Genomic DNA, 13,195 nt, shown 5'->3' with positions numbered 1-13,195 from the left:
CAGCAATAGCCCACTTAGCACCCAATCCCACCGCTCGCCCCTTTCATTCCAACAATGTGCTTGAATTTCAATTTAAGATTAGCACAAAATATTCCAGTGTGATTAACCGTTTTTCTTTCCCACACATTTAGAAATTTGAGGCAATATTCCTAACTCAGCGATAGCAAGAACTGCAAATGCTAGTGTTAAAGACAACACAGTATGGAGCTAGAGGAACACAGCAGGCCAGGCAGCATCAGAGGAGCAGAAAAGTTAATGTTTTAGGTCAGGACCCTTCTTCAGAAATGGGGGGCAGGAGCAGGCAGAGACAATGGGGCAGTCAGGTTTGTGGAGTTTGGGAAGGAGATAAAAACTGGCAGTGCGGGTTGGATGACGTTGGAGGCTATGGGTGGGAGGTCACCTGAGGTGATGAGGTTATGAATGGTCTGAGAGATGATGGCTTGGTGGTCAGGGGTCAGGTCATAATTGAGGGGGCGGTAGGAGAAGGTGTCAGAGAGTTGGCGCCTGGCCTCCGCGATGTAGAGGTCAGTGCGCCATACATTTTGCCACAGGCACAGACCCACTAGGAACTAAACTGAGATTGCCTGGACATGTGTTTTGGGGCCTTACAATTGGTAGAATGACACTAAATCACTATATCAACACTGCAAATATAAAAGGTAATACCAAACAAAAAGATCCAACATCTTCTACAAAGGAGATATAGGAAGGGAAATCATACCCCTTGTCACACTGTAATGTTTTCAAGAGCCTATTAATAACAACCCTGGGTAGTTTCAAATGTTACGCTCTAAAAGCCTACGCTAAAAGGAGGGTTAGAGAAGAATTAATAAAAATTAATTTAAATATTTATGAAAAACAACAAATCTGTACAAATTTAGAACAATGACTATAGCCGTAGGAATCCTTAAAGAACTTCTGGGATTTAGTTTTGCTGAAAGATGGCTATCTTATGACTAAACAGAAACACACAGTACTTTATTAGCCTTTTACTTTGAAGCAACTTGTGGTGTCGGATGTCAAAGACTAGCCAATCCTGATTCACGGAGTCACGCTCCACATAGAGGGTATCACTCAAGGCACCAACAAGCTCAGTCACACTATAGAAGCCCAACTCCTTTAAGGGAAGTTCCATTCCAAAAATATTCTGCAAGTCAAGAAAGCCACAGATTTCAGATTAAGACATTTCCTATTATTTGTAGCTGCTTACCCACCACATACTAAACAGGATACAAACCACATTGTGGATTCCCAACAAATATTAGATTACCATTTAGTCACCTGGAGCCTACCAGCAATATTCAACATTAGATTTGCCCCCGTAGGTGTTTTTTACCTCACCCCTTGCACATTAAAGACTATTTCAATGTGTAAATTTAACGTTGAGTTTGTCAACTTCCATTAATAGAAACATAAGGCTAATTCAGACTTACTTTGCATCAAGTTTGGCGATCTAGGTGATAAACAATTGATTAACATTTGGTAGAACAGTAGGAGAAATAAACTAAGAATGGCTGGCATTACGATTGACAAATGACGTCAATTTGTACAATTTAATTCAGCACATGTACATCACTTAATATTGGTACATTCACATTAAAAATTTAGCTGGCTCACACCTGCAGGTGAGGTGCCCAGGCAGGTTTCAGATTGGCAAACTCTCAGAAGAATTGCTCCTCTGCTCCAAAACCACCAAGATCAAAAAGACAATTTCATTCCACCAACATCCCCCTTTGTTCCTTTCCAAATCCTCTGAATCCCATTTAAAAGCATTAAAATGTACTTTAAAAATATAATTCAGCCAGTACCTAACAATATTTAGCACGGAGTGTTGAAATTCATTGCAAAAACGTCAAAGATCAGAAGCTAAGGGAAAAAAGGACACATTCCAGAGAACCTAATAGTTCATTAGTGTTTGCAACATTGACAATTGAGCAATTATTTTCGGTGAAATACAGAGAAAGTTAGTCATATGCAAGCAAACTTCTCAACTAATTATTTTTAATATTTCCATCAATACGCCTCACTGAAAGAACTGGTCAATCCATCCCAATGTGTCGTGGCTCTTGTACCAATACACAGTTTGCCTGCACATACTTATGACTCCTGGAGTTACCTTGAATTCTGTAGGGAGTTTGGATGCCAATAACCCATCAGGTCGTTGTGCTACTGTCTAAATTAGACATAAAAACAGATGAAATTAGAAGCCACACGCAGGACTAAACTAACACCATACTTTTAAAAGCTTTTTATTCCCAAGTAGTGGCTGAACTAATCTGAAGTCAGTTAAGCTTGTGGCTATTGATCTCTACATCATTCAAAATTTCACATCAGTTGTAGTTCTAGTTAAAGAGAACCGCTCAAGAAAGTGATGCATATCAAAGCCAATTAATGACAGAGTGGGACAGAGAGACAGACCAGGCAGCACTTAAGTCTAATAAGTCTTAAAATTAACATCCTCAAACCTCATCACTTGCCTGGGCAAACCAATCTAAACATTCATTCCTGATGAAATAGTTTTCTGATGTCCATGCACCTTTTCACATGCATCTTAGAGCAAGGGCAAATAACTTATTGGGTTCAAACAGCTATTACCCTTAAGGATTCTGATTACCACGGATTTCTTCTGTACTGCAACCACCTCAGTTTCTATCATCAGGTGTCAGATGTTCAGCATATTTGATAAGATTTTCCAATACCATACTGTTCTTTCTGCAATATGTTAATTAGAAATGCACAGAAAGGTGCTGCACAGTACCACCTGGAATGCTAAAGAGCCAGCAGGCTCAATATTATATCCTGTGATTTGTATTTGATTCTAATGGAATCACAATGCAACATTAATTAAGTTTAAATACATAGTGTGCTCTTGGGAGCATTTTGAAAGCTCGAGTACTCTGATTAAACTTTCTAATCCAAAGCATTCTGAAAGCCTATTTTTCACCACTAAGTATTTGAATAATTAACTGAATGTGGGTGTTCTAAGTCAATGGGAAGTTTCTGCCCAGTGCCTGTGTGTGAGCTATTATTCTTCCCAAAGCTTGGATGCTTTGAACAAGCTGCCTTTCCATTTATCTATTGACAACACTGTAGAATTTGGTTTTGGTAGCCTCAATATTATCTCAAGTACATACCAGTGAGTTTACTTTCAAATCAAGATAAGTTGTTCAACTAGGGACCTTAAACTCCAATCTTTCTCAAGCAACTCTTCTTGCAGGATGTGGGAGGTAAGGGTCACCACAAGTGTCCCTGCTGACTTCACCTGCAAGAAGTGCACCCAACTCCAGCTCCTCACAGACAGTGTTAGGGAGCTGGAACTGGAGCTGGATGAACTCTGGATCATTCAGGAGGCTGAGGTGATAGAGAGGAGTTATATGGAGGTAGTCACACCCAAGCTACAGGATAAAGATAGCTGGGTGTGGGTGACCATCAGGAGAGGGAAAGGGAATAGGCAGACAGTGCAGGGATCCCCTGTGGCCGTTCCCCTCAATAATAAGTATACTGCTTTGGATACTGTTGTGTGCGTGTGCGTGTACGTGTGTGGACCTACCAGGGGAAAGCCATAGCAGCCAGGTCTCTGGCACTGAGCCTGGCTCTGAGGCTCAGAAGGGAATGGGGGAGAATAGGAGAGCGATAGTGATTGGAAATTCAACGGTTTGAGGAACAGACAGGACGAGACTCCCGGATGGTATGTTGCCTTCCGGGTGCCAAGGTCAGGGATGACTTGGATCGAGTCTACAGAATTCTTAAGGGGGAGGGTGAGCAGCCAGAAGTTGTGGTACACATCGATACCAATGACATAACTAGGAAAAGAGATGAGGACCTGAAAAGTGAATATAGGGAGTTAGGTTGGAAGCTATAAAGGAAGGACAAGCAGAGTAATAATCTCAGGGTTACTATCGGTGCCACGGGCTAGTGAGGCTAGGAATAGAGAGCGAGTGCAGCTCAACATGTGGCTACATAGCTGTGTATAAGGGTGGGCTTCAGATGTGGATCATTGGGATACCTTCTGGGGAAGGTGGGACCTGTACAAGAAGGATGGGTTGCACTTGAACTGGAGGGGCACCAACATCCTGGGTGGGAGATTTGCTAAAGCTCTTTGGGAGGGTTTAAACTATTTTGGCAGGGGGATGGGAACCGGAGGTATGGATCAGAGGATGGGGTAGCTGGTGTACAGACAGATACAGCATGCAGAGTCTGTGAGGAAGGATAGACAGTTGATAGGGCAAAGTTGCAGCCAGCGTGATGGGTTGAAGTGTGTCTATTTTGATGCAAGAAGTGTCAGTAATAAGGGTGATGAACTTAGAGCATGGATCAGTACTTGGAGCTACAATGTTGTGGCCATTACGGAGAGTTGGATATCACAGGGGCAAGAATGGTTGTTAGATGTTCTGGGGTTTAGATGTTTCAAAAGAAATAGGGTGGGGGAATGGCATTGCTAATCAGGGATGGTATCACAGCTGCAGAAAGGGAGGTCATCGAGGAGGGTTTGTCTGCTGAGTCAGTATGGGTGGAAGTCAGAAACAGGAAAGGAGCAGTCACTTTATTGGGAGTTTTCTATAGACCCCCCCAGTAGCAACAGAGTCACTGAGGAACAGATTGGGAGACAGATTTTGGAAAGGTGCAGAAGTAATAGGGTTGTTGTCACGGGTGACTTCAACTTCCCAAATATTGACTGGAACTTCCTAAGTGCAAATAGTTTGGACGGACCAGATTTTGATGGTGTGTCCAGGAAGGATTTCTGACTCAATATGTAGATAGGCCAATTAGAAGGGAGGCCATATTGGATTTGGTGCTTGGCAACGAACCAGGCTGGGTGTCAGATCTCTCGGTGGGAGAGCATTTCGGTGATAGTGATCATAACTCCCTGACCTTTACTATAGTCATGGAGAGGGATAGGAGTAGACAGCATGGGAAAGTATTTAGTTGGGGGAGGAGGAATTACAGTAGCGTCAAATACATTAGGGGCATTTAAGTGACTCTTGGATAGGCACATGGAGGATAGTAAAATGAAGGGTATGCATGTTAGTTTTGATCTCAGTGTAGGATAATAAGTCCGCACAACATCATGGGCCAAAGGGTCTGTACTGTGCTGTACGGTTCTACGTTCTAAACAAAACGGTTGCTTCTTGAAAATGGAAGAGGAAAATGAGCCAAAAACAAAGAATGTTATTTGGTGAAAACTAAATAATATGGCCAGAACTAGAAAGTCAATAACTGCAGTACCACACGAGTAGAAAATGAAAAAAAAAAATCTCTCTTTATAGTCATACAGCACGGAAACAGATCCTTCAGTCCAACTCATCCCTGCCAACCAGACATCCCAATATAATCTAGTACCATTTGCCAGTATTTGGCCCATATCCCTCTCAACTTTTCCTCCTCACATGCCCATCCAGATGCCTTTTAAATGTTGTAATTGTACCCACCTCCACCAATTTCCTCTGGCAGCTTGTTCAATACATGCACCACCTGCTGTGGTGTTACCCCTCAGGTCCTTTTTAAACTTATTTCCCCATCTCACCTCAAACCTATGCCCTCTAGTTTTGGACTTCCCCCACTCTAGGAAAAAGACCTTGGCTATTCCACCCTATCCATGGCCCTCATGATTTTATGAAACCCCCACAAGGTCACCTCTCAGCCTCCAAAGCTCAAAGAAGAAAAGCCCCAGTCTATTCAGCCTCTCCCTATAACTCAAACCCTCCAGTCCCAGCAAAATCCTGGTACAACTTTTCTGAATCCTTTCAAGTTTAACAACATCTTTCCTATAGAAGCGCAACCAGAACTGTATACAGTATTCTAAATGTGGCCTCATCAATATCCTGTACAGCTGCAACAGGACGTCCCAACTCCTATAGTCAACGTTCTGACTAACTAAATGTGCCAAACACCTTCTTCACCACACTGTCTACCTGCGATTCCACTTTCAAGGAACTATGCACCTGCACCCGTAGGTCTCTTTGTTTGGCAACACACCCCAGGGCCTTACCATTAACTGTTTTAAGTCCTGCCCTGGTTTGGCTTACCAAAATACAACCCCTCACATATATCTCAATAATAAAAGTTTTATTTTGCAAACTATTACCCTAGTTTACTTCCAAATAAGTCTCCCCTCCTCTCTTAAGCAGGAAATGAAAACCAGCCTATTACATCTGTTGAGCGGGCAGTCTCTGAAACAATTTTGGAGCTGCAAGCTTTACATCTTTAGTTTGTTACATAGGTCTTATATCTGACTCAACACTTAATACAAATGCAGGAGTAACTGTGAATAAGTACCTATTTAATAAAACCTACCTGACAAAACACAATTGGTGTTTTCACATTGTGATGCACCTTGATCTTCACCTCACAAATGGAAAAGGAGGAAGATGTTTCCCTGTTGCTTTAAAATTTCACAATCAATTACCCTCACTTTTGGCTATTTGCAAGATATTCAGTTTCAGGTTGACCATCACATGGTACAACACCGAAATAAACATCTTCCTCACTTCCCTCCCCTGAGAAAAGGTTACATCAAAATATTCAATTTCTACTTACAAATCGAATTTTCTCCTTCATTTGCAAATCAATGGTGCCTTCAACTCCTTTATCTACAAGTACTGTCCTCAGGTCTTCTACAAGCTTGAACACCAAAAGATACTGGTTGGTGACACATCATTTCAACACACCAAAAAGAAGAGGTGAAGCCAGTGAACAAAACAGCTACTGGTTTCTAGCCTACTCACCTGCCTTGTCCCATCTAGGCCAACATAGGAATCAGCAAGCTGTTGACAGGCAGCAATGTTGTCTCATTCACGGTTGATCAGCCTACTGATCAGCCTATTTGTAGCAAAAGCAATTAAGACTGTTTGTCAGCTCCGTCGATTTTGCCAAGATTGTAAAGCCACGTAAATTCCTTCAATGTAGTTTACTTTCCATATATTCAAGGAACTGGCCATAATTCAATGCAGGGTGGGAATAAATCAAACTCATGGTCACTGGAATTTCTTCAAAACACTCATTAAAAAAGTTTTCCACTGTAATCTTTCTAAAAAAAAAAGGATCTGAAGAGGAAATCCAAAAGTACTGCTGTAATCCAGTATTCAGGATTCTACGTTCTCAAGATAGCAACAGAAGTTGAAGTAACTCTGCATATGATCCTTTGCACCTAAACTGCTTCCATTTTTATCTGAAAAATGTTGGTAAACACTCGTGGGCAAGTTATTCCATCACATCTCCATTAATATAAAACAGATTTGGAACAGCATCAACATATCTAATATTAAAAGTGCAGCATAGGTCACAGCAATTCACGTCAACTACATTGAAAACATCTACGTGGTGCTTTATCAATATGAAAACCTTTTTTAATAGGTGTCACAATTAACCCACACCATTCAGTTCACTGGCTTCAAATTTCAGAACCCGCACTTAGTTGGAAAGCAGACACGGCACAGCAAAATAAAAGCACAAAAGATACACAGGAATTTTCTAAAATTACTCATTAAATGTCAGCTAGAGTAACATCACTCCCACATGTGGGACATAATGGTACTGTGCACACGCTCCTGACGGTCATCTTTAATGTTGCCTTGTGTTGGGAACACAATTTTTCTTAAAACTACAATTGTTGCCTTTCTGGAAGCCAAACTAGATGAGAAGAGATTGATGATAGGAAGATAGCACAGTAAAAAAAAAAAAAATCAGTAGTCAAATGGGACACTTGATTTCAAAAGACAGACAAGTGCATTACCTCAGACACAGAGTTTTAGACAGATTGATCCCGAAGGCAACAAACAAAAATCAAAGATTAGACAGTAAGAAACACCAAACTGCAAAGATCAAAATGAAGGAAATCACAGCTACAAAAGAAAGCTGTACAGCAGGTATGAAAAAAAGAGATGGATAGATGATTGGAAGCAAAGATATCCAAGTAAATGCAAACCTTTTTCAAACCTCCATCAAAGTACTCAGGGACTGGAGCTGGATCAGGTAAATCCTCTGTCTTCAAAGCTGATACAATCTGATTGTCTGTGGGTGGTTTGGTTGGGCTCGGTACCGCCATTTTCGCATGCGTTTGGGCTGGATTGCTCTGAACAGACTGGTTTGACCATTTACCTAAGCCAGCATAAAATATAATTAAATATGCAAATTTGCATTAGCATCTGGAAGAGCAAACTGTGCAAGTTTCTCTCCTCGCCAAGTCTCATAACTTGACATCTGGAGTCTCTTTCAGCTATTGAATTATTGCTGGCTATTTTATGATTCTTTGACAGTATGCTTCATTTCCACAGCTGAAAAACAAGAAATGACATGACTTCCAAGTAGCACCGAGTACGATTAATGAACACTCAGAGCTAACAAGAACCGCAGATGCTGGAGTCAGAGACAACACAGTGTGGAGCTGGAGGAACACAGCAGACCAGGCAGCAAAGCAGCAGGAAAATTGACATTTCAGGTCGGGACCCTTCTTCACAAGAATGGACCCAACCTGAAAAGTCAACTTCCCTTCTCCTCTGATGCTGCCTGGCCTGCTGTGTTCCTCCAGCTCCATACTGTGTTGTTCCCAATTAATGAATACTTCTAGTTTAATTCCAGGTATGGAAGAATTTTCTTGAGGGGTTGACTAGATTGGGCCTGCACTCACTGAAGTTTAGAAGAATGAGAAGAGAACAGATCGAAACATTTAAGACGCATAGCGGGCTCAACAGGGAAAATGTGTTAAAGTTGTTTCCTCTCATGGGAGGGTATAGGACCAGAGAGCATAATCTCAGAGTAAAAGGTAGTTCATTAAGACAGAGGTGAGGAGGAATTTTATTCCGAGGGTAGTGAATCTGTGGATTTTTAAAAAAAGACAGCAGAGGGCTCTAGAGAGTGGGTTATTAAGTCTATTCAAAGTGAGATAGACAGTTCTTTAATCAGCAAGTAAATCAAGGGTTATGGGGAAAAGACAGGTAAGTGGAGTTGAGGGTTATCAGATCAGCCATGATCTCATTGAATGGCTGAGCGAACTTGATGGGCTGAATGGCTTAATTCTGCTCCTTTACCATATGGTGTAGGTCAGTTAAGGATTAGCACCAACATTTATGGATGTTATCATATATTGCCTGAATGGATGAACCTTTGAAAGAGGGGACTGACAACTTGATAATTGAAACTCTTTGGCTATAAATAAAACAAATCAGACTTTAAAAAGTAACAAGCATAAAGTAGCTTCCAAATAAAAAACCTACCTTGCTTCAGTGGACTCTCTCTATTTTTGTTTCTAGGCAACAGCAGGGAACCCCGGCGTGTCTGTTGGATCTCAATGTCATCTCCAGCTGCTTTGAGAACTTCCTGCAAGGAGTAAAAGCCATACCTCGTGTATTGAAAAGGCCGCCCGTACCTTTTCATAAATGACTTGTCAAAATCAGAGAGCAAGACACCACCAGGAAAGGATGCCACCAGCTCTCTGAGTTCACACTTTACTAATGCTGGTAGAATTGGCGTGGTGTTATACCTCCTGGGCAGAAACGCCTGCTTCTGCATGAGTTCTGCCCGGGTTTTTCTCACATTACGTTTGGTCTTGGCAGAAACTTTTGCTTTTGCCACCAGTTCTTCAATTCCTTTTGTGGTTTCATTCCCAATCCCTGGAAAAAAGGTATTCAAAACAGAGTAACCAAATGCTTCCATTATTTTAATTCATCCTCCATGCAAACATGAAACAAAATCCAAAAACAAAATATCACGAGATCATTGTCAGATCACAACCAGACAAAGTATTATCTTCCCACACCAAATGATACAATCCAATGCCATTTACAAATATGGTTTTAGATAATGGTGATGTGTTCTGCAGGAAATGCTATTAGTATTTAATAAATCTACCAAAAAAGACCAACTCTATAAAGGTGTCCATGAGCAACTCCAAACGTATAAACAGCGATTTTCAGTTCCAAGTATTTGGCTTCCACGTAAACATATTAAAAAATGTGACAAAAAGGAAACAATGAAGCTTCTTTGCAACAATGCAAACAGAAAACTAGCTGCTTGATAGTGCTATCTTCCAGGAGAGATATAATAAAAAGGAAAAAGAGAAAATCTGTAGCCGAGTCAGGAAAAACACTGGGAATTCTTCTCCAATTTCTGACGGCATTCAAGCAAGTTCTAGGATATAATACCAGTCAATGCTCATAATAATCACAATGAATTAGCAATACACTCCCAGCAGGCTGGAAACATCCTCAATCAGAAACGTATGATTTCAGAAACATTCCATTTAAAGGACTATAGCAACTTCTTACCATATTTTGACAAGTCTATACTCTGAAGTAAAAACAACTTCCCCACATCATCAACGCATTAGCTACTGACCATAAAAGTATGTTTTTTTTTTATCTGTTTCAAATTCAAACCTGACTAGACTATATCCCAGAGATAGTAGGAACTGCAGATGCTGGAGAATCTGAGATAACAAGGTGTAGAGCTGGATGAACACAGCAGGCCAAGCAGCAGCATAGGAGCAGGAAGGCTGACATTTTGGGCCTAGACTCTTAGGGTCAGCACTTACCTATCACCATCCCACCTACCTTCACCAGCCCCACCCCTCCTCTCCCTATTTATTTCAGAGCTCCCTTCCCCCTCTCCCATTTCTGAAGAAGGGTCCCGACCTGAAACGTCAGTTTTCTTGCTCCTCTGATGCTGCCTGGTCTGCTGTGTTCCTCCGGCTCCACGCTGTTATCTCTGACTCCAGCATCGGCAGTTCTTGTTATCTCTAAATTAACCTTTAAGATTTGATTATAGAAGGTGCCCCAAAAGGGTTCATGTCTGAAACTAAAAGACAGCTAATGTCTTTCAAGGTTTACCGTCTGTCATTAACTCATGTATAAACTTGAAAACCTTTGATTAAAATGCCAGAAGACATCTAGACACATGTTATCTTACACACATTGGATCAGGTCACAAAAGAACTCTGACCTGGTTTGTTTTGTATTTTTTAAAAACCCTTGACAAAAGTAAGCACTCATATGCCACTCATTTGGCAGCACGGTGGCTCAGTGGTTAGCATCGCTGCCTCACAGCACCAGGAACCCGGGTTCAATTCCACCCTTGGGCAGCTGTCTGTGCGGAGTTTGCACATTCTCCCTGTGTCTGTGTGGGTTTCCTCCGGTTTCCTCCCACAGTCCAAAGATGTGCAGGTTAGGTGGATTGGCCATACTAAATTGCCTGTAGTGTTCAGGGATGTGTAGCCAAGATGGGTTATAGGGGGATGGGTCTGGGTGGGATGCACCAAGGGTCGGTGTGGACTTGTTGGGTCAAAGGGCCTGTTTCCACACTGTAGGGATTCTAGGATTCTATGATTCTATGCCACTAGCTTGAATATAATATATTATTACAAACCTTTCATCACTCACTACTATAGAAAGTGGCTGAGCCAAAACACTATGTTTTCAAGAAGGAGCTAGATATAGGTCTTGGGGCTAAAGGGATCAAGGGATGGGAGGACAATGGGATTAATGTATTGAGCTTGATGATCAGCCACAATCATATTGTGCAGGCTCAAGGGGTCGAATAGCTTATTCCTACTCCCATCTTCTACGTTTCTATGTTTATACAAACGGAGAGCTAAGAGGAAGCCTACGCTGAGGACACATGGGACAATAGTCCATGAACATCTGTGACATTAAAGTGCAATTTCTATACACTCTTGCAACCCCTCACTTGATGAATTTTCAATTTCTAAAGGAAATTCAGGCAAAATGATGAAAAACAGGCTAGATGCCTTCTTCACAGAAAAGATGACAAACTGATTGGTAACTTTTTCACACAGAAGGTAGTGCATGTATGGAACAAGCTGCCAGAGGATGTGGAGGAGGCAGGTACAATTATAACATTTAAAAGGCATCTAGATTTATACATGAATAGGAAGGGTTTTTAAGAGGGATATGGGCCAAATGCGAGCAAACGGGACTAGATCAGATTGGGATGTCTGGTCAGTGCGGACAGGTTGGAACAAAGGGTCTGTTTTGTGCTGTATAAATCTATGACTCTATGACATCAAGCTGAAGAATAACATAGATAAGAAAAATGAAGACAGCAAACTTCCTGTCCAGTTATTCAGCCAGCTATGATACCCAACATGAAATTACTCCACAGATTTTTGGGGTTTGTGAAAGAATATAAACTTTCCAAAATCAACTGGTGCAAAGAATTTTGTTTTTTTAAAAAAAAAATCAAACAAAAGATTCCCGTTTACCTTTTAGAAGGATGCTGCCATCTCCACGTGCATGAATTTTGATAGTGTCTGGTATGCTGGAGGCAAGCTCCAGAACAGACCTGTAGCCTAACGCACACAGAGGCAGCTGCTTCCCCATCATGCTGTGGTAATCTCTTTCTAGTTCCACAGGAGTCAGACTACTTTTGGCAGAAATCAGCAGAGACCGCAGCTCCTTCTTTAAAATCTCGAGCAACTTCTCCTGATCTGACATGTTGGATGCTACAGCAATAAAAAGAAATAAAATTAAAATGTAAACAATAAAGCCTCTCTTTCTTCCTTTTAGTCATAGTACTTTCAGATTTAAAACAGCTATTTAGAAGAAAATATCCTGGCCAGACTCAGGATTCAAATCTGTCAACTGGTATTTAAAAAGTGTTTTTGACTTGTTTGCTCAGATAATGAATCATAATGTTGAGCTGGAGGAAATGGTATACCCTTTAAAAAGGATAAAAATAGAAGAATCACTTGATACTTTTCAATATCTGGCAGAATGAATTAACCTCAAAACTTCATTATATTCTTTTGTCACAAAAGGAGCTCCCCAAACTCTTCCAAACCCCTAACCTCTACCCAAGAAAGTAAAGATCACCTGGGACACTTATATAAAATATTAACATTGATGTAATAAGAACACAATTTTAAATGATATAAAAGCAAATTTATCCAACAGAATGAAATGTTAATTGTAAAATTAAAATTTGATAGAATGACAGAAGGTAAGAGCAGTCAGTTATCTATATCTGAGCAGATTACATGATTTACAAACTGGAAAAACTATTACCATCAAAATAAAGAGTAAGGAAACAGATAACATAGTTGGCGGTTTAAATAACCTTAAATCATTCATGCTTGATGCTGAAATTAAAGGAGAGGTTCAGAACATTAGTCTGTATCCATCAAAAGACATCTGAATGGCAGTTGGCGACTTCCTTTCTCTGAATCTGGCTTATTTTGGAAGAT

General features: G+C 40.9%; 1 protein-coding gene across 4 annotated transcripts in view; it reads right to left on the bottom strand.

Annotated features, from left to right (window-relative positions):
• Positions 1–13,195, bottom strand: part of LOC109915291 (tudor domain-containing protein 5-like) — a 37,694-nt gene that overhangs the window by 22,338 nt on the left and 2,161 nt on the right. For 3 of the 4 annotated variants that reach the window (XM_048609594.1, XM_048609595.1, XM_048609596.1), the window contains exons 2-7: positions 12,215–12,454; positions 9,213–9,608; positions 7,925–8,097; positions 6,538–6,621; positions 2,117–2,173; positions 994–1,147 (exon numbers count right to left, since the gene is read on the bottom strand). In XM_048609594.1, coding sequence (XP_048465551.1) covers positions 994–1,147; positions 2,117–2,173; positions 6,538–6,621; positions 7,925–8,097; positions 9,213–9,608; positions 12,215–12,446 — 1,096 coding nt within the window. In that variant the 5' untranslated portion in view covers positions 12,447–12,454. The remainder of the gene's footprint in view (positions 1–993; positions 1,148–2,116; positions 2,174–6,537; positions 6,622–7,924; positions 8,098–9,212; positions 9,609–12,214; positions 12,455–13,195) is intronic. The other variant, XM_048609597.1, reaches the window with a different exon arrangement.

Source organism: Rhincodon typus, chromosome 21 (assembly GCF_021869965.1).
Source record: "Rhincodon typus isolate 14 chromosome 21, sRhiTyp1.1, whole genome shotgun sequence".
NCBI classification, from domain to species: domain Eukaryota; kingdom Metazoa; phylum Chordata; class Chondrichthyes; order Orectolobiformes; family Rhincodontidae; genus Rhincodon; species Rhincodon typus.
Note: the sequence above shows the minus strand (reverse complement) of the source record. Positions and strands in the feature narration are given on the sequence as shown.